This window comes from Bufo gargarizans, chromosome 5, assembly GCF_014858855.1.
Source record: "Bufo gargarizans isolate SCDJY-AF-19 chromosome 5, ASM1485885v1, whole genome shotgun sequence".
Lineage (NCBI taxonomy): Eukaryota > Metazoa > Chordata > Amphibia > Anura > Bufonidae > Bufo > Bufo gargarizans.
The window spans coordinates 134,909,214-134,931,775 of NC_058084.1; the positions used below are offsets into that span (position 1 = coordinate 134,909,214).

A 22,562-nucleotide genomic window follows, 5' to 3' on the forward strand; every position below is an offset into this window, starting at 1 on the left:
CACATATATATATATATATATATATATACACACACACAGGATGAACAACATCTTATTCCACTGTTATCTTGTTATCTTCATGACAGTCCTACATGAATAATGTATTCAGTCATTAAAGAGAACCCGTCACCTCCCCAAACCCACCCAATCTGCCAGCAGTGTGTTTCTTAAGATGCCTTTCTTCCTGAAGGCCAAAGCGGCTAAAGTACTGAAAAGGTTTCTTTATCCCCTGCCCGGCGCGCTTCTGCACACATGCGTGAAGTCACGGGGCAGCGGCCTCATTGCTTCAAGTCACGGTAACCACGCCCCCTTCCCTGCCCCTTCGCTGTGACTGACGGCGCTTATGCACGAGAAAGCCGGCCGTCAGTCACAGTGAAGGGGCAGGGAAGAGGGCGCGGTTGCCGTGACTTGAAGCAATGAGGCTGCTGCCCCGTGACTTCAGGCATGTGTGGAGAAGCGCGCCGGGCAGGGGATAAAGAAACCTTTTCAGTATTTTAGCCGCTTCTGCCTTCAGGAAGAAAGGCATCATCAGAAACACGCTGCTGGCTACACGCAGGTACTGCTGGCGGCTTGGGAGGGTTTGGGGAGGTGACAGGTTCCCTTTAATGGTATAAAAAGATTTGAAGAAATCATCATAATAACCAAACAAACTGGTTTTACTGCTCTGCATTAATAGGTAAGAAAGGCGTCATAAAAACAGGAGTGCCAACAAAGTACATCTGCAATCACCTGATGTTTGTCTACACAGCCAGTCTGATGTAATGTTGACCTGTCGGCATTAACCCTTTCCTGACTGGGCGATATATATATATATATTTTTTGCATTTTCTTTTTTTACTCCCTGCCTTCCCAGAGCCATAACTTTTTTTATTTTTACATTCACATAGCTGTATGAGGGCTTTTTTTTTGCGGTTCACGTTGTACTTTCTAATGGCGCCATTTCATTTTGAATATGATGTAGTGGGAAGCTGGAAATAAACCCCAAATGGGGTGAAATTAAAGGGGAAAAAAAAGCTATTCTTACTCCGTTTTATGGGTTTGTGGTGTTCCCTATGCAGTAAAACTAAGACTGCTCTCTACGTTCTCCGGGTTAGTATGATTAGAGCGATACCACATTTATATAGCTTTTCTTGTGTTTTAATACTGAAAAAAAATAAAAACTTAGTAAAAAAAAAGCTGTAGTTTTTAATGATCCCATTTTAGAGTGTGTATGACTTTTTGACCACATTTTATAAAATTTTTGGGAGGAGGCTAAGCTATGAAAAAAATGGCAAATCGGCCATATAGATTATTATTATTTTTTCATTATGTCGTTCACCGCATGGAATAAATACATTTAAATTTTAATAGTACAGGCATTTTAAGTCCCCTTAGAGGACTTGAACATGTGATTGATAGATTGCTTGCCCCATAGACTGCAGTAAATTACCACTGAAGTCTATGGAACATTCCGTATATTCAAATGGAGCCGTGCCATAAGAAACTTTGTAATCTATCTTACAACTGAAAAATACCTTTTTCTAAAATTATAAGCTGTTCCCCACACACACACACACACACACACACACTTTCTAAATGCTTTTATATTTGAAATTTCTCTTGAAGCTGTCCAGGACGGAGCAGCTCACGGATGTATCAGATTATACATCAATGTAAGTCTATGGAAGGGAGAGGAATGAGACAGGCACAGCAAGAGAGACTACATAGACAGTAGACAGTTTCTGTCTATGCCCAAATGCTAAATTCACATCAGTAGAAGTCTGTATATCTCTGTAATGTCCTCCATGATCTTGGGGCTACTTATGAGAGTGTGAGGAAGCTAGGAAGCAGACTGTCCTCTACTTTCTGTGTGCAGTGTATGTGAGTAGGGTCTGTTTCACACTTGAGTTGTGGGATTCAGGATTGAAATCTGGCAGAGGATCGCAACACCAAAATTAAATGGATCTGTGCCATTTAATACATCCTGATGCATCAGTTTCGGACGGATCCGGTTGTATTAAATCAAAACTGAACAAACCGGATCCGGTATAAAAATCATTGTAAGTCAACAGTTGCCAGATCTGTTTTTTTTTTCGCTAACAAAAAAAACAGATCCTGCACCATTGATTTTCATGTCAGATCCGGTTTGTTCTGTTTCACAGACTGGACACTAAACTGCAGCTTGCAGTAGTTTTGTGTCCGGTCAAAAAATGCAAGAAAACAGAACAGAATGCATCCTGATCATTTTTTTCCCCATTGACAATGAATGGGGGCAAAACTGACCCTCTGCCAGATCTCAAAACCGGAATGCCACAACGCAAGTGTGAAACAGGCCTTAGTCTTCACCCACCAGATCTGAGAAAACTGCAAACTAGATACAACTTGCAGAGCAGAAAACTGCTAAAAATGCCAAATACAAGCCATATAATAACCAGAAGTAGTCTTATTCCTCATTTACGTACACTGTACTACTGCTTATTACAAAGTTTGTTAAAAGGTTGGGTATGCTTTCATACCTCCTTGCGCCATATGTTACCATTATGCTGTATGAAGACATAATAAACCTTGCTATTACTATATTTCCGCTTTCTTATTTTTGGAAACATTTACAGAGAAAAAAGATTACCTAGAGCCTGAACAACACTTAAGTAACACTTAATTCAAAAAGCGGTTACGGTTGCAGACAATGCTGCTCATTTACTTCTTTCAACTGAGGCATTGTCTAAGATGATGCATTGTATGAATGATATACTCATTAGAGATGAGCGAATTTCCGGTAATGAAATTCGTTTGCGATTTGTTTACTGGTAAAAGGTGAATTGCGTTATGGATTCTGTTGCCTTTAGAGGCATTCCGTTATTCATTCTGTCATAATAGAAGTCTATGGGCTACAAAACGGATCCGTCCTTTCCTGCATAACGGAAACGAGACGGATCCGTTTTGCAGCCCATAGACTTCTATTATGCCTCTAAAGGCATTCCGTCATAGAATTGTATTATGGTCCGTGGTAACGGAATCCATAACGCAATTCACTTTTTACCAGTTAACGAAGTGTGAACGAATTTCAAAATATGAAATTCGCTCATCTCTAATAGTCATGTTCTGTCTCGACTTTCACGGTCTCTTTTGATCACGGATAAAAGAAAACCTAAATTTGAAGTTAAATTTGATGCACTTTTAGGAGTGCAGTGTAGTTCACCATTTCAGTAACTTTTTTATATTAGTATTTACTTTTGAATGTTATTTGCACAAAATAATTTACAGAGGCCCGGCTGTGCCCGTTTTGCGGCCGTCAAGCAGCAGGTCCACAATACACGGGCAACTGAATGGGTCTGCAATCCGGAAGGTCCGGTGCAGAACGGAGTCACGGAACCACTATGCAGTGCTTCCGTGGGGTTTCTCTCCGTGCCTCCACACCGCAAAAAAATAGAACATGTTCTATTTTTTTGCGGTGTGGACGGATCAGGCTAGCCTTGGTAGAAGACCAGGTGGAAGGGGATGCAGCTTCATACTGTGTCATTGTCACGCTTCGGTGTGGTAGGGAAACCCACACCGAACATGGGAGAGAAAGGGGGGAGGGGAAAAGGCCTGGAAACTAGGGAGGAGCAGGTCACCTCCTAGAGAAACCCTTATCAAAGTCCTCACTGACTGCAAGTATGAACTGACCCCAGAGGTAGGTGAGTTCATACACAGGAACCTAAAATCCTAACTCGCCCTGTAGGACCCTGGTACTAATGTCAGGACAAGAGACAACCTGTTCCTCCAAACGGTAGGATGAACAGGACTCTCCCTCAGGCCTAAACAGAAATGGCAGGGAAAAGAGCAACACAAGAAAACCCCAACAATAAACAACAGGGGAAGTAGACACTTAAAGGGAGTCTGTCACCTCCATATGGCCATATACAGTGCTTACATTGTCCTATAGCACACTTATACATGAATGTAATGGCTATGGAACCACAGAAAATCTGCTGAAATTCAAACACCAGCAATCCACAACAAGACTGAAGCTATAAACCGCACAGCATTGTGAGAGAAGCCACAATAAATAGGGAAGGTTAAATGACCACATAAGCAACACCTGAGGTAAGGGTTGTGGTTATTGCCAGAAACAACACAGACACGAGTTGATCCACAAGGAACCTGTCAGATCAAACCACGTGTTGCCAGTCTCACTGATCTCCTGGTACCTTTCACGGGAACGTCTGTGACAGTCACTAAAACTGAGCTACAAGTGGGAGCAGCAGTGAAGGAGGCATCCGATTGGCTCAGAACAAACAATCCCACCCACGGAGCAAGCATGGCAAAACATATGCATTTATAGACCCTAGCAAGGAAACCAAAAAATAAAAATAAAAACATTTTTGGAGGTTACATACATGCTGAACATGTGAAGGAACCTCTTTGTAATGCCAGCTACACTTTCAAGAGGACCCTTTCACCACTTCTGACCTGTCTATGGGATTTGCCAATCTCAGACATTGGGGGCATATCTAGACATACATCACATTAATCTCAGGGGCACCGGATGGATGATAAATTACATGCATGACTAGACACTTTTGTGTAACTTTATACAAGCTATTGGTTGGCTTGCTCTGTGACAGAATTATGACAATTTTGTGGCACAACTGTCACATATTGGGCTATGCCCCTTGCCTCTAGGCCCCACCCATTTCCCCACTAAGCCACCCCCCTCTGTGAGCTATAACGCTACAACTTTAAATCGCCAAACTGTGCCAGAAATACATGACATTTTGAGGCAACACATGACAAGGTCTAGGTGCACTCCCATTAGTAAATGTGGACCACTCTGTTTCTGCCACAATGTATCCGCAGCATTTTTTGCCCACCATTTTGTCACCTCGCTACAAAAAATGCACACGGAAATACATGTGACCATCAAAACTTTCTAATAGATAAAGAACAAAAAAGCAGGCATGTCTGTATGTACTGCAGGAGCTAAAAAAGCTACAGGGATACACGTTTCATTAAAGCTGCTGTATGGGAAATTAAGAATACACTAGCCTATCAGCAAAAACAAAACCATTACTCCCATGTTAAATATCCAGGGGTCTCTGCCAGTACTTCTCTGCCCTGCAGCAATACTGCTTAATTGCACTACAGTCAATTACCAGTGTCGATGGTCTCATGCCATACACGTACGCATCACCGCTGGGTCATGTAGATGTGTGTGAGGTCATCGGTGCAGGACAAGTAAACAATGACCAATCCATCAAGGACCACACTACTGAGATGCAGTGTCAGGGAGAATTAAAGGTAGGTAACATTTTATTTTTTCATTCTATCATATTGCCTGCTGTTAGACAACTCCTTATTGTACAAGCTGCTATTTCTTTGGCCGTTCTCTTGAAAGAAAGGACGTGTACCCAGTGCTTTCACTACCTACCTTTCCAACGCCTCTATGCAGTGATCTGTTTCCACTCTGGGCCAGAGGCATTTTTATTAAAAACCAGCATGCTGACAGCATGACATTCTTCATAGACATTTTTCTCTTTTTCTCTACAGGATTATCAACAGGGGCATACACTGACCTCACAGGGCCCCATAGCAAAACTTAATTTGGCCCACCAAGTTTCCCAGTACATGTGCAAAAAACACTCCCAGGCAATGTGGAGCACAAAGTGCAACAGCACCCCTGTCCCCCCTCCCACCCGCCCCCCACTTTCTGACGAATTTTTTTTTTTTTGTAATGAAAAACAAAATAAATAAATAAATTGCTTCACCCACTTTATCTGACTTGTATGTAAGAAAAAGTAAAGCAGCTGAAATATGCTGCTTGTTTTGAAAGTCTTATTTCTCAATGTATTTATACCAACCAACTGGCAGAAATATATTAATAAATCTCCTCCATACAGCTTTATGTCTGCTGCTTCCCTTACACAGTTTATTTTAAAACTGCTTGCCTGAAACCATCACTAGGGGGTGCTCAAGGCATAGGAATTTCTGCAGTTACCACTGACTGCAACAGAAGCAGTAAAATCTCTTTACACTGAGCTCCCGCCTAGTGGCGGAGGCATGAAAATACAGGGTTATCATGCCAGAAACAGATGGAGGACGTCGGCGCTTTTCACCAGGCTCCATAGCAGTCTGCCTCTAGTGATGGTACTCCACTGCTTATCAATATAACTACAAAACACCTGGAGGAAAAATGTTTTTAAAAAAACCTAAAAAATGGCAATTTAAAAAGCATGTAAGACTCGAGAAAAAACGATTTACATGCATTTTAACACAAAACCAAAGTACAAACACCACACGTGTAATACAAAAACATCTTTATTGTGTCACATTTAAAGCTATACATCTAAATAGCAAAAAGTAATAAAAAGTTAATGCAGAGAGGTGATGACAGAGGGTATCACTCTCTGAGCACCTCTCTGCATTGACTTTTTATTACTTTTTGCTATTTATTAGATGCATGGCTTTAAATGTGACACAATAAAGATGTTTTTGCATTACACGTGTGGCGTTTGTACTTTGGTTTTGTAGATATGCTTCCACACATGCTCCCTGTCATAGAGGCCTGGTGCCGGCTATGTGATTCTGCCGCCGGCACCCACCTCCTGTATCTGTATTAAACGTTAATTATCATTGGTGGCGCAGTGGCCAAAGTCCCTCCCCTCTCTCTTCTCATTGGCAGCGGCGGCACAGGGGGAGGGAGAGTGTGGCTCCTTCCCTGTGCTGCGGAGGAAAAATGGCGCGTGCTGAGAGCAGCGCGCTCCATGTGCTCCGATACGTAGCTGCGCAGTAGCGCTGCCTAGTATCGGTAAAAGACAAATCCCGGTATCAAATCGATACCGGTACAAAAATATCGATTGGGTATCGATAATTCAATACCCGGTTCAACCCTACTTAAGATACAATCTTTTTATATAGTTTTAGACCATGTTCTGCTGTGGTGGAGGATGCACACTTCTGTTTCAATAACTAACCTTAGGTTACAGCTTTTAGGCTAGCATAGGTTCATGAATAAGACTATGTGGTATCGGTATAATGGTGTGGACAATTTTATGAATATACATTGGGACCGCAACGCAATGTGGCGCCAAGTACTATAAGACAGGAACAATTCAGGGGCGACACTGCTGGGAGAATTCAAAGCAACAGAGAATTGCCATTACCGCCAGCCCTGGTTTTGAAAGTGTGGGCGGTTAACAAAGGGTGCAGCTAACATCTGATGAGACACATGCTTTAATGTTTCTTTGATCAAGGCCCAGAGTTTTATATTGTGAAAGTAATTCAATATACTGTTAAAATAACTATCATTTTGCTGTAAAAATGTAGTATCAAATAATGAGAACATCCCATTAAGGCCGAATGCACACGACTGTATCTGTTCTGTGGTCGGTAAACCACAGAGCTGCAAAATACAGCTACAATCCATATGCATGCTGCAATTTCCTTATAGTAATTGCTATTATTGTTCGCAAAACGGAAAAGAATTAGACATGTTCTATAATATGTGGAACGGCCACACAGATGCAGACAGCACATTAGTGACATCCATATTTTTTGCAGACCCATGGGTGCGATCTGCAATAAATGTGGATCGGGTGCAGACCCAAAACACGGTTGTGTGCATGAGGCCTGAGACTGCTGAAATTATTTGACACAATATATCTATTGAGTGACCTGAATGTTTTGTTTATGACCTCAGTCTTTCAATTTCTAAGGCCTCATGCACACGACCGTTGTTCTGGTCCGCATCCGAGCCGCAGTTTTTGTGGCTCAGGTGCGGACCCATTCACTTCAATGAGGCTGCAAGAGATGCGGACAGCACTCTGTGTGCTGTCCACATTTGTTGCTCCGTCACGTAGCCCTGCAAAAAACAATATAACATGTCCTATTCTTGTCCGTTTTGCGGACAAGAATAGGCATTTCTACAATGGGCCGCCTGTTCCGTTCCGCAAATTGCGGAAGGCATACGGGCGGCTTCCATGTTTTGCAGATCCGCAATTTGCGGGCCGCAAAAAAAGGAACGGTCATGTGCATGAGGCCTTAAGCAGATATGAATGTTGTTTAACACAAGGGCAAAGTGCCTCTACTACAGTATATATGATGGGGGCTGCCAGTTCAAAATGGAGATAGTTGGCATAAGTCTGTAATTTTGGCAGTACACAGATGGGACATGCACCATTATTCCTACAAGTAACAAGGCCTAGTGATTATCCATTCATAATGATATATTAGTCCTTGGACATGTGGCCTCTTTTATGAAGTTAGCATGCTATGTGACTTATTGTCTAATTGTAATTCCCAATTTCCAGGGTATTTTATGAGCCAGTGGCAGGAAACTGCAGCTACATACTTATGGACCCACCCTATACATCTGAGGCTGTCCTTCAGCACCATCAAGCTTTGATTTGTATTCTCCGCAGGTTTAATAGTAGTTCTCATCATCCTGTATGACTTATCCAACCACCAATATAAAGGCTAAAAGGCGTTGTCTGGTTTACAAAATGTATCCTACAACAGAATATTGAGTTAATAGAGCAGGATCCCCTTTATTTTAGGATTTTTATTTTTTGGCCAGACTAAAGACTGGTAACCAAAAACTCTTCTTGCTCTGGAGGCCCTGTCCCGTCCTGCATTACACAGGGAACACATTGTTTCGAATGGGCACTACGTAATGCTTCATTTGCCCCATGGTGGCGCTGCAGAGAAACCGAACACTTACTGCCGGGTTTCCTCCCAGATTATGACCGATTCATTGGGGTCCCAGCAAGGGTTTATTGAGGCCCATTTAAAAGTCGGGATTTTCAAAAGTGGAAAACCCCTTTAACGTTACCGGGTTGTATGTCATCCCAATCTGAGCTTCATGAATGGCTGAAGAAAGCATAGGCAAGAACGACACCGACATTAGAAGCGTGACTGCGGCGCACCTGGAGAAGGGTCACCTCCAAGTCTTGGCTATGTCTTTTTTGTATCACCAGAAAGACAAATGTTATCAAAATCATTTATAGGTTTCAACATTAAAATGTTTCTGGAAAATGTCCTACGAGATAATATATGTAATAAGAACACCAAATATTTTAATATAGTCATTACTAGTTCCTTACCGTGACCTCTGGATGTCAAAGGCACTGCTGCTTCCACATGGTATCTGGTCACTGCAGCTGAAACCAGGGGCAGGAGAAGTCCTACAAAAAGCAGCTGGTAGAATAGCAGAGGTAAGAGAGTTCAGGCGGCCTCTGCTACCTGCACAAGATAGTGGTACAGAGATACCTGTAGATGCTGGTAGTGGAGCACTGCTGGAAAATGCATCTTCCTCCTCTTCCTCATCATACTCACATAAGTGGTGTTTTTTCCCCTGCATCTCATGCTCCATCATCTCCTGCCCCCCACCAACTGAAGAAGATAATGGTCCTGATGGTGAGGTCAATCCCATCTTGCTGGGTTGTGTAAGTATTTGATGATGATTTGCAGGTAATGTATAAAGAGATGAATTATGCAACGATTCCTTTTCTGCAAGCTGGGAAGTCTGTCGAATCTTGCTTACTGCACATGCAGTTCCCTCCCTTGCTGTCCCAATAACCTGTAGAGGTCGCCCATCCAGGGAGATGTTGGTGAGAAAGGAAAGGGCAGCCTGTCTCCTGCGGGGATCCATGCGCTGCTGCCTTCTAATGTGATCCAGACTGTATGAGCCTGGAGACTGCATGGATCCAATTATCATCCCATTGATACTGCTTTTACTGCTGGTGGCAGTGGCCATGGTAGGTGTCTTAGAGAGCTCAGTGAGGGCTGCAGGGTTGCTTCATTGCAGCAGAGCAGGAGAATACACACCAGAGAACAGCACACACAGCAGCAGTAGCAGCAGCAAGGCACTGCTTGTTATTGCTGGGTGTGGGGCGGGATCACAGATGACATGCTTCCTCTCTTCCCCTCCCCTGTTTATGTCTACTGCACGTGTGCAATAATGGGATGGATCTCCCCAATTTACTGCCAAATGTGGCCTGTTTACGGATCAACTGCTCACCCTAGTGGATATTCTCGGTACTACATTGCAAAACATCTGCATTTGAAAAACAGGCTTCCTTCCTCTAGTGGAACTTGATGGAAACATGTGTTGTTTTTTTTACTATACAAACTATGAGGGAAACGGGTCTCAAGTCTTGTCGCAGCCTCACTGTACACAGAATCATATTGTTCACATGGCTGCATTAGGTTTTCTATCTCACACACAAACACAATAAGCATTATTAGTAGTAGCTAGTTTCAATTTAAACTATCAGTATATTTTGGGGAGTTGAAAGAAACTGGACTACAAACAGGGGCTGACGGGACACAACCCCTGCAGGGAAATTTCCTGATGGGCCACTGCACAGGGGGCCACCACAGAGCTCTGCTGATGACCGCCGGCTGGGTACATAACAATCTGATACTCTAAGCATTGGTGCTAGGAGCATCAGGTACTGACCTTTAGTTTTTAGTCCGCCCATATGTACAAAGAAGAACCTTATGGAAGTCAGAGAAGAGATTATGGAAATTTCCAGCAGATGTTGTCTTCATACAAACGGACAAGGCTAAGAACTGTAATTTTAGATCCACTTTTAACGGAGCCCTCACCACAAACCTTGATGGCACATTGCATCACTGTCCAAAGAGTGCTGGTCTGATCACTATGGCCCCTGTCAAATGCTGGAGTGAAGGGGCGCTAAGCTCCACTTACCTTTTTTAACAGAATGTATGCTTTATCATGAGCACTGCAAACACAGTAGATGGTGTAAAGTCATGTGGACACCCCTCCTAATTATTGAGCTTAGGTCTTTAGGCCAAACGGGTACATACAATTAAGCACAGGGCCACACAATCTCTGTAGGTGTATAGGTCGTAGTAAAGCGCTCAGCAACTTTAAAGGCTATGAACACTTTTTGGGGCAATCACTGTATTTAGGCTTCGTTCACGTCTCTTTTAAGGAGATCTGGCTGCCTGATTCAGCACAAATGCCGGCTGTCAGATGGACAAGAAACGGTTTCATGCAAGGGACCTAATTGCAGTCAATGCGGATCTGGAGATGAAGTAGAGGATCAGGCAAGGCTGGATCCTGCGAGATCCGGTAGGCTACTCTGTGTCGGAACAACCTGCCAGATGTCCTTAAGGGAGATATGAACCAGGTATTACTCATTTTGGGCTAAAAGTAATTATTTCAATTGGTCTTTATTAAAGATTTTCAACAGATTTTGTTCTACAGCCGACACTTTCAGTCTATCTGTGGGTCATTTCCGCTTTACACTGAATCCATCAGGGAGCAGCTCTGGCGGCTCGATGTGCAGCCCTTATTGCTGAACATCTGACAGCTCATAAATACTAATAGCTAAATTCTTATCAGTTCTTACCAATACTAATCAACTCTAGAATCTGCCGTTTTCTCACTACGGAAACAAAATCTCTCATTGCTGCCCTGATCCATTCCAGCCTCGATTACTGTAACTCACTATTAATTGCGCTGACTTTCCCCTCTGCAATCTATCCTGAACACAGCAGCCAAGCTGATCTGTCTGTCTAACCGCTACTCTGATGCCTCCACACTGTGCCCGTGATTGCACTGGGTGCCCATACAGTATAGAATCCAATTTAATCTGCTTGTTCTCACCCACAAAGTCCTACACACTGCTGCACCCCCTACATCTCCTCCCTCATCTCTGTCTACCACCCTATCCATGCTCTATGATCTACAAACGACTTACGACTGACATCCACCATAATCCGAACCTCTCACTCCCGGCTCCAAGATTTCTTTCTAGCTGCACCAGTTCTCTGGAATGCCCTACCCAAATAAAATTACCGTATATACTCGAGTATAAGCCGACCCGAGTATAAGCCGAGGCCCCTAATTTTACCCCCAAAAATGGGAAAAATTAGTGACTCGAGTATAAGACTAGGGTGGGAAATGCAGCTATAATGCAGAGTGTATGTGTATATAATGCACACACTCTACATTATATACACACACATCTGCAAGAGGGTGAATCAGATTGATGGGAGTCTGACTCTGACTCCCTGTATTTAATGCAGAGTGTGTGCATTATATACACACACACTCTGCATTAAATACAGGGAGCCATTCACAGATCTCCCCCCTAAACAGTGCCATCCACAGATTCCCCCCTAAACAGTGCCATCCACAGATCCCCCCTCCCCTAAACAGTGCCAGGATGGCACTGTTTAGGGGAGGGGGGATCTGTGGATGGCACTGTAGGGGGATCTGTGGATGGCACTGCCATCCACAGATCCCCCTACAGTGCCATCCACAGATCCCCCTCCCCGACGCTCACAGCAGTATATTTATAAAGTAGTATTCATCAGTATTCTTTAACTTTGGATATCTTACTTTGTCTTTACTCCGGTAATAGCAGCCGCAGGCAGTGCGGGGAGCGGCGCTCACTCACTGACGTCACGCGCCTGCTCCCACTAGGCGGCGCAGGCGCGTGACGTCAGTGAGTGAGCGCCGCCCCCCGCACTGCCTGCATTACCGGAGCAAAGACAAAGTAAGATAGTAGACTCGAGTATAAGACGAGGAGGCTTTTTGAGCACAAAAATTTGTGCCCAAAAACTCGTCTTATACTCGAGTATATACGGTAGGTTAAATCACAATATACACAGTTTTAGGCGCTCCCTAGAAACACATCTTTTTAGGGTGGCTAGTCACATCCCTTGATCTAACTCCTCTCCATATATAGCTCATTTATTTATCTGTTCCTGCCTGACCCTGATCCTCCACCAAACTCATGCATTCAGAAGCACTACAGATATTGGCTCATGACCAGCTCATGTAGCTTTAGGCTACTTTCACACTGGCGTTTTGGCTTTCCTTTTGTGAGATCCGTTCAGGGCTCTTTCACAAGCGGTCCAAAACGGATCAGTTTTGCCCTAATGCATTCCGAATAGAAAAGGATCCGTTCAGAATGCATCAGTTTGCCTCCGTTCTGTCTCCATTCCGCTTTGGAGGCAGACACCAAAATGCCGCTTGCAGCGTTCTGGTGCCAGTCTGACGAAACTGAGCCAAATGAATCCGTTCCGACTTTCAATGGTGTTCAAGACGGTTCCGTCTTGGCTATGTTAAAGATAATACAAACGGATCCATTCTGAACTGATGCAGACGTTTGTATTATCTGAACGGATCCATCTGTACAGATCCATAACAGATTGGCACCAAAGCGAGTGTGAAAGTAGCCTTATATCTACTCCCCTATTTTCCCAAAGTGGCTGGACCATTGCACAAAACAAGCACTTTTACCTATTGTGCCCCCCTATCTCCTCATTAATTGTAAGCTCTTGAGAGCAGGGCCCTCATTCTGTTTCTTCTAATTATTGACTTGTCTGTTGCTATGTAATTTATGACTGTACATGAACCCCTGAATTGTAAAGTAATGAGGAATATGTTGGCGCTATATAAATTAAGATTATTATTATTAGCTATAATGAGTGTTTATGAGCTGCCAGAAGTTCAGAGATAAGGGCTACATATCGAACTGTCACTGTAGCTACTTTATGGAAAGAAAAGAAAAAGCAGAAAGAAATAGTCTGCAAATACACTGAAAGTGAAGGTTGTAGAGGGAAAAAACATTAAAAACTTTTACTAAAGACCAATTTAAAAAATCACTTAAAAATAGTTTAATCCAATGATTAAAAAAATGCACCTAAAAGCATATGGCGACATGGGACATATATGCTGCAGGTTTGCCACTGTGGATTTGGGTGCAGGAAATCCACGGCATCTTAAAGTACCAGCAAAGTGGATAGACCAGAAATAAAATCACAGAGTAGGGACATTCACGGCTGAAGGTTCGTATAAAAACACCAGTCCTCTGAATACTTACAACATAAGTTCTGAACTGCCTCTGAAAGTGACATCAAGCACTTCATTAACTATCCTGATACTACGGTAATTCATTTAGCACTTTTATTATTGGTTCATCAATAATTGGTTTTAAATTCCTAATCAGACTCAGACAGAAAAGCAGGGTAGAGATACAGTAGGGGAGGTGCAGACAGAATCCTAATCAAGCTCATTTATTGATTTTCCAGTGTTAGCAGTGTGAATCTAACCTGACCCACAGTGGTGTGCTTGCTCCTTTCCCTATCAAAAATCCTGATTTCATTTAGTGTCATGGTCCCCCAAAATTGATAGATTTCAGGAGAAGGTAGAAAGTAACCTGGTGAGATTGAGTCATACTGATAACAGTACTTCTGATAACTTAAAGGGAACCTGTCATGTGGATATTTGATTATAATCTAACTAATTATATACAATCATTAACTACTAAAAAGTGCCTTAGGGCTCTTTCACACCTGCGTTCTTGTCTTCCGGCATAGAGTTCCGTCGTCGGGGCTCTATGCCGGAAGAATCCTGATCACGATTATCCTAATGCATTCTGAATGGAGTGAAATCCGTTCAGGATGCATCAGGATGTCTTCAGTTCCGGAACGGAACGTTTTTTGGCCGGAGAAAATACCGCAGCATGCTGCGCTTTTTGCTCCGGCCAAAAATCCTGAAGACTTGCCGCAAGTCCGGATCCGGAATTAATGCCCATTGAAAGGCATTGATCCGGATCCGGCCTTAAGCTAAACGTCGTTTCGGCGCATTGCCGGATCCAACGTTTAGCTTTTTTTAGAGTGGTTACCATGGCTGCCGGGACGCTAAAGTCCTGGCAGCCATGGTAAAGTGTAGCGGGGAGCAGTATACTTACCGTCCGTGCGGCTCCCGGGGCGCTCCAGAGGGACGTCAGGGCGCCCCACGCGCATGGATGACGTGATCACATGGCACGTCATCCATGCGCATGGGGCGCTCTGACGTCACTCTGGAGCGCCCCAGGAGCCGCGCGGACTGTAGTATACCGCTCTCCCGCTCCTACTATGGCAACCAGGACTTTAATAGCGTCCTGGCTGCCATAGTAACACTGAAAGCATTTTGAGGACGGATCCGTCTTCAAATGCTTTCAGTACACTTGCGTTTTTCCGGATCCGGCGTGTAATTCCGGCAAGTGGAGTACACGCCGGATCCGGACAACGCAAGTGTGAAAGAGGCCTTAGATGTATTCACTTACTGGTGTGACAGATGGTTACCTCATAATATACACACAAAGATGCCGCATGCTAATGAGCTGATTTGAGTCCAGCGTGATGTCAGTGAGTCCAGCGTTTTTATAATTCAGAGATATAGCCACTCCCCTGCCCACCTGCTGCTGATTCATATGGAAAATAACTATCAGCAGCAGGTGGGTGGGGAGAGTCAGGAGCTCATGAATATTCATGACTTATCATTATCAGCTGGAGCTTTTCAATACAAGATGTTGGCAGATTGACTGGGTCAATTAAAGAAAGTGACCCAGCATTTTGCTAAGAGAATGAGTCACTTATTTATGTTGCCCTTAGTTAGGACACCATAAAACTGGTGACAGGTTCCCTTTAAGCCACGCAGAACATCTGGCTAGTAAAGAATTCAAATCCAAACCAGACCTGCTGATGAGAGCAGCAGATAAGGGGGCACGGCTGTAGTACTGAATGCAGCCTGTACAAGTTATATAACCTTCTTAATGATGACAATACTTATCAAAAATATCTATGTATCCTACTAAGGCACCCCAGACCAAGCTTAAAGGGGATGACCCACCTTCTGGATAAGTTATCAGTATCTGATCAGTGGGAGTTTGACATCTGGGACCCCTGCTGATCAGCTGTTTTAGAAGGCACTGGTGTGTCTCTACATTGTATAGTGCCCTTCTTGGTATCGCAGCTCAGCACAATTCACGTGAACTGCGCCTAAACCATGGGACCGATGAACATGACGTCACCGGCCTAGGGAAAGCTGTGAGTCATCGGTTAAAAAGTCTCAGAAAACCCCTTTAAAAGGTTTTACAAGAAGGATTAACTGCAGGAGTATTAGATATTTTACGTACGATTACTTATGTGTATCAAACCCATAATGACAATTTTTCATTCTTTCCCCCTACATTCAGACCCATTATTTCAGGGATTGGTGTAGGAAAGACCAGAGGCATCAGAAACAGCAAACATTGTGGGCATCTTAAAAGATTTTCAGTGGGAAAGTAGTTCTTATTTCGCTACTTGCGATGTTGTTCTCTAATCTTCCATTTCTCACATGCTGGGTCTTGCTGAATCTGACCAGCTACACACCATATAGTCCAGAATCAATTATCTTGTGGGAGCTGTGGAGTTTTTGCTCCCTGGGCCAGATAGAGTGCACAGGCCTCTATCTGGCCCAGTGTTGAAGAGCAGATATTTGCTTTTTTTCTGAACTGTCTCCTATACTACCATAAACCTACTCTAACTCCTATGACCAGTTACATTGCTTCTCCTCATTCTCAGCTTATAGGAAGTCCTTTACAGGTCCCCATAGGGACCAGGGGCATTTATAAGAGTCACTCCCAAGTGCTGAATATGACTTGGGCCCGGTCTGAGCTGTGTGTTCCTGATACTCCAAAACTGGGCTTGTTATCCACTTTGGAAGCCACTGGAGCCAGTGTGGTGCCTGTCCTTCAAAGACTCATTCTTGATGGTCAACGTATAGAGCCACCTACTAGAGCCAGATGCCATGCTGACATACAGTAACTCTAAGGCTGGTTTCACACGGGCGTTGCGGATTGGGGCCGGATGCGTTCAGTGAAACTCGCACTATTTTGCAAGCAAGTTCATTCAGTTTTGTCTGCGATTGCGTTTAGTTGTTCAGTTTTTTCCGCGCGGGTGCAATGCGTTTTGATGTGTTTTTCACGCGTGTGATAAAAAACTGAATGTTTACAAACAACATCTCTTAGCAACCATCAGTGAAAAACGCATCAAACCCGTACTTGCTTGCGGATGCAATGCGTTTTTCACGCAGCCCCATTCACTTCTATGGGGCCAGAATATAGAACATGCTGCGATTTTCACGCAACGCAGAACTGATGCGTGAAAAACAATGCTCATGTACACAGACCCATTGAAATGAATGGGTCAGGATTCAGTGCGGGTGCTATGCGTTCACGTCACGCATTGCACCTTCACAGAAAACTCGCTCGTGTGAAAGGGACCTAACACACTTCAGCCCTACAATTGTCTAATGACCCTCCCATGGATACACCATACGACAAATTAGGGTTCAGATACATTAGTTTAGATGTTAGGATGTAAGGACAGGAAGTTCAGTGAAAAAATACAGGAATATTGAGTTAGAGATGTATGGTAGTGCCAGTGACAGATGAATAGTGTGCTGTCTCTTTCTACTCTACTATCTAAGCCTGAATGGGAATTTTGGCCAGTAAGAAAAGCCAAACACATTCAATAGCTGTCAGCTGAACTTTGTGTATTCAGTGTGAAGACGGGAAAAAGCTGCTGCCGGACACTTTTGGTGGTAGCTTATTTCCCAGGAGACCAAAAGGATAGGGCAAAAATATAGTTTTTTTTGCTCGATCCTTCTTAAGCCCAATGTTAATAAATCAATGTGTTTTTCACCATTTATTCAGGCAGTGAATACAATGAAAGTAACTTCAGAACATTAACTGTGTGTCAAGAGCTTCATGATTTTGGTACCCGTGTTCAGTATCTGCCCACAGGCCCAAGATCTCCATGTCCAATGCCAAGTGTAGCAGAGGAAATGTGTTCTCTGGAGTGATAAATCACATTTCACTATATGATATTCTGATGGATGAAGCTGGGTTTGGCAGATGCCCGCAGAACGCTAGATACCAGAAAACCAAGATGGAGATTTATCAAAGACTCCTGTGCCGCCAGAGAATGCAAGTAATTTATGACAAGGCACAGGCTTCGTCAAAATTTAGGCGCACACTATGGCAGTCCGTGCGCCAGAATGAAAACAAGTGCAAATGAAGGTACATGTGGCAAACCAGGTGGCCCATCCTCACCATGGTCCCTTTTCAGAGAGTGACAAGGGCAGCGCAGAAATGTCACTTGTGACAAACTTTGTAGCAAGTGGCGTTTTAAACCCTCAAACACTGAGTTTACTTCTATGGCAAATAAATCATCTCCATAGTGCCTACTGTAAAATTTGGTGGAGAAGGGATAATTGTAAGTGGCTGTGTCTAAGGAGTTGGACTAGTCCCCTTAAGTTATTTTCACCGATGGTCAACTGTGAAATAAGGCCAATAATAAACATGCCCTAAGATGCTATTCTTGCTCTTGCCTAAAATCTTATTTAGGTAAGTTCACAGGATATGCACTAGGCAAATCCACTGTGGATGTTGAAGATAATTTGTTTTATATATCTGCTCATGAAATTTCAATCTCTGCCACAGATCAGCATGCAGATTAGCTCAGTGAAGTTCCGTAGAACTAACCTGCATCTATTCAGTGTGGAAAATGCTAACGAACAGTCTGCCGATTGTAAAATTCTGCGGGGCGGTCAGCTGATTTTTTTTCTGGAGCATGTAATTGAGGCATAAAATATCCCACTTCTAAGTGTTGGCAGCAAATTTCTTGTGGATTCTGACACTGCGTTTGTGACATTTCTACTTAAAAAAAAAAGTGGCGGGGGGGGGGGGGGGGGGAATAATCAATTCTTCCCATTGATTTTAGGTCCTGGCCGAAAAGTGCAATCATCTGATGAACGCATTTCATTGTGTGATTGTCAGCACCTTTTACAGGTGCCACTTATCAGGAACGAGCATTCCTACAAACACTCTTCCCCGATAACTGGCCTAATTATCGGCCCAAGAAAAAGGACCATTAATGTCTTTGTTCTTAATTAACCAAACCTCTTTCATTAATGTAATTCTGTTCATTCCCCCTCATTGATTCTTAGTGGGGTGCTCAACATCACCTCCATAGTGTGGCTTTGGATCCATCAGTCCCTTTAATCCTGCATCTACCATTCTCTACCACTGTGAGCCAGAATGGAGAAGCAAGAGCTCCTGCAGCTTTGGACTCCTTCATCTGAATTGCCCCCATGTAATACTACCTTTCTCCTGCAGCTCAGGAAACTTGACCACAGGGTTCTCAGGAGCCGGAACCAAATATCATCCCATATCATATTGAAGAGGTTGTTTGTGAGGTGACAACCTCTTTAAAGAGGGTTGGCCACCCAAAGGATAAGAGATAAATCTATGGTCGTTGGGGTCTGACTGCTTGGACCTCATTTCCTGAGTTTGAATTAAGGGGTGATTATACATGCACAATGCCATCCCTTTCAAAATCCATGGAATGGTGGAGACAGTCGGTCCCAAATGGTGAGATTGGGGCAAAATCAGCAACAAAATCGGCAAGTATCACATGCGGATTTTGGTGCACATTCGGTGCGCAAAGAAATCCGCCTTAAAATCCCTGTGGAAATTCTGTTTGCAAACCTAAAATTTTTTAGCCCATTTACAAGGGTTGCCCACGCCTCATGATAAATTAGGCACATCCTCCTGTAGTCCATGCACCTGGAGGGACTAGAGTAGTTTTTTTTACCAACATTTAGGCTCCTTTCACACGGGCGAGTTTTGCGCGCGGGTGCAATGCGTGAGCTGTTCTATATTGTACGTTTTTCGTGCCACGCAGGCCCCATAGAAGTGAATGGGGCTGCGTGAAAATCGCAAGCATCCGCAAGCAAGTGTGGATGCGGTGCGATTTTCAAGCATAGTTGCTAGGTGACGATCGGGATGGGGACCCGATCTTTATTATTTTCCCTTATAACTTGGTTATAAGGGAAATAATAGCATTCTTCATACAGAATGCTTAGTAAAATAGTGATGGAGGGGTTAAAAAATAATAAAAAATAATTTAACTCACCTTAATCCACTTGTTCGCGCAGCCCGGCTTCTCTTCTTTCTTCTTCTTTGAGGAAAAAGGACCTGTGGTGACGTCACTGCGCTCATCACATGATCTATCACCATGGTGATGGATGTGATGGACCATGTGATGAGCGCAGTGAGGTCACAACAGGTCCTTTTCCTCACAGATCAAAGATGAAGACAGAAGAGAAGCCAGGCTGCGCAAACAAGTGGATTAAGGGGAGTTAAATTATTATATTTTTTTTTTTACCCCTCCATCCTTATTTTACTAAGCATTCTGTATTAAGAATGCTATTATTTTCGCTAATAACCATGTTATAAAGGAAAATAATAAAATATACACAACACCTAACCCAAACCCGAACCAAACATGAAGATTTTTCTCACGCACGTGCAAAACGCATTAAAACGCTTTGCACTCGCGGGGAAAAATCGTGCATTTTCCCACAACGCACCCGCATCTGTTCCCGCAACACCTGTGTGAACCCAGCCTTACACCTGCTTCCAGTGAATTTACGGGGGACATTTTCCTGCACTGTCCCAACCACTCCCCAGTGGCAAGGATGTAATTAAAATGCCATGTGCTACAAAATATTGTTGCAGGGGTGTTAAAAGGTCACAAAAAAGTGTCTTGAAACGTTTTTTTTTACGCCAAACTGGCGTTAGTAAGTGACCCTCATTGTGTTAATACGATGCATTTTAGACTTTGTTCACAGCAAGGTGCAAAAGTGAGTTTAGGCTTATTTAACAAAGCAGTGAGTGAAATGAATAAATTCTGTGTTTGTAGGCATAAAGCTCAAGGATTACATTTACAGTAGATGTTCAAAACACTGTAAAAAACCATAAAGGTTCTCAGAATAAGGGCTCATGTTTGTGTGCTGGCCGGACCACAATTTGCGCTTCGCAATGCATGGGCACCGATCATGGGGCAGCCGTACGTGGATTGCGGACCCATTCACTGCGGAGGCACGGCCAGAAATACCACGGAAGCAGTAGTGCTTCCGTGGGGTTCCGATCAGTGCTTTCACACCGTATCTCCGCGTTTGCAGACCCTTTCAAGTGAATGGGTCCGCATCCGTGATGCGTCGTGAACATGGCCGGTGCCCAGTGTATTGCGGACTACTGTATGCGGGCTGCAATGCAGCCACGGCGGGGGAACAGCTGTGTGAATGGGCCCTAAGGCTGGGGGCTACAACGTGACATGTGTCACACAACAAGTCTATGATACGACCTGAAACCCCAAAAATGTGAGCACATTTTTGACTATTTTACAGCTATTTGCTTTAAAAGACAGACAAACTGCACGTGTCTTGCATTGTGGTCTATGATCTATGAACTTGTTTTGGATTTTGCACTACCGTCACATCGCAGTATGTTGCATGTCGCGTCGTTATCCTATGGACAATCATTAGATGAAATGACTATGGAGCCTCTTACCGGAGTGAGTTTGTGAAGTAACATACCTAACCGGTATCTCACGGTCCGTGTTCAACGGACGTGTGCATGTGGCTTAAGTCGGTGATCCTGACACATGGATTTCACCATTTGCAATGCAGAGAGTGAAATCCGCAGGATCTATGCCCCGTAATCCAATGCAAAATCTACACAGTTTGGCCTCATGCACACGACAGTTTTTTTTCACGGCCCGCAAAAACGGGGTCCGTGGGTCCGTGATCCGTGACCGTTTTTCCGTCCGTGGGTCTTCCTTGATTTTTGGAGGATCCACGGACATGAAAAAAAAGTCATTTTGGTGTCCGCCTGGCCGTGCGGAGCCAAACGGATCCGTCCTGAATTACAATGCAAGTCAATGGGGACGGATCCGTTTGATGTTGACACAATATGGTGCCATTTCAAACGGATCCGTCCCCATTGACTTTCAATGTAAAGTCTGGAGTTCTGTTATACCATCGGATTGGAGTTTTCTCCAATCCGATGGTATATTTTAACTTGTAGCGTCCCCATCACCATGGGAACGCCTCTATGTTAGAATATACTGTCGGATATGAGCTACATCGTGAAACTCATTTCCGACAGTATATTCTAACACAGAGGCGTTCCCATGGTGATGGAGACGCTTCAGGTTAGAATATACAAAAAAACTGTGTACATGACTGCCCCCTGCTGCCTGGCAGGTGCTGCCAGGCAGCAGGGGGCAGACCCCCCCCCCCTGTTTTTAACTCATTGGTGGCCAGTGGGCCCCCCCTCCCCTGTTGTTAACTCGTTGGTGGCCAGTGTGCGCACCCCCCTCCCTCCCTCTATTGTTTTAATACATTGGGGCCAGTGTGCGCGCGCCCCCCAACCCCCCCTCTATTATTTTAATACATTGGGGCCAGTGTGCGCGCGCCCCCCCAACCCCCCTCCCTCCCTCTCTCTATTGTTTTAATACATTGGGGCCAGTGTGCGCGCGCCCCCCCAACCCCCCCTCCCTCCCTCTCTCTATTGTTTTAATACATTGGGGCCAGTGTGCGCACCCCCACAACCCCCCCCCCCCTCCCTCTATTGTAATCATCATCGGTGGCAGCGGAGTAGAAGATTTTCATACTTACCTGCTTCTTGCTGCTGCGATGTCTGCGTCCGGCCGGGAGCTCCTCCTACTGGTAAGTGACAGCAATGCGCCGCACAGACCTGTCACTTACCAGTAGGAGGAGCTCCCGGCCGGACGCAGACATCGCAGCAGCAAGAAGCAGGTAAGTATGAAAATCTTCTACTCCGCTGCCACCGATGATGATTACAATAGAGGGAGGGAGGGGGGGGGGGGGGGTTGGGGGGGTGCGCACACTGGCCCCAATGTATTAAAACAATAGAGGGAGGGAGGGGGGGTTGGGGGGGGGGGGG

General features: G+C 44.3%; 1 protein-coding gene across 2 annotated transcripts in view; it reads right to left on the bottom strand.

The window, feature by feature from the left end:
- The window catches only part of CABLES1 (Cdk5 and Abl enzyme substrate 1), a 102,788-nt gene that overhangs the window by 74,550 nt on the left and 5,676 nt on the right, over nucleotides 1-22,562 (bottom strand). The window contains exon 1 of one of the 2 annotated variants that reach the window (XM_044294893.1): nucleotides 9,060-9,836. The exons of the other annotated variant lie outside the window; for it this stretch is intronic. Coding sequence (XP_044150828.1) covers nucleotides 9,060-9,712 — 653 coding nt within the window. The 5' untranslated portion in view covers nucleotides 9,713-9,836. Of the gene's footprint in view, nucleotides 1-9,059; nucleotides 9,837-22,562 lie in introns of those variants that run through there. 2 annotated transcript variants of the gene reach the window in all.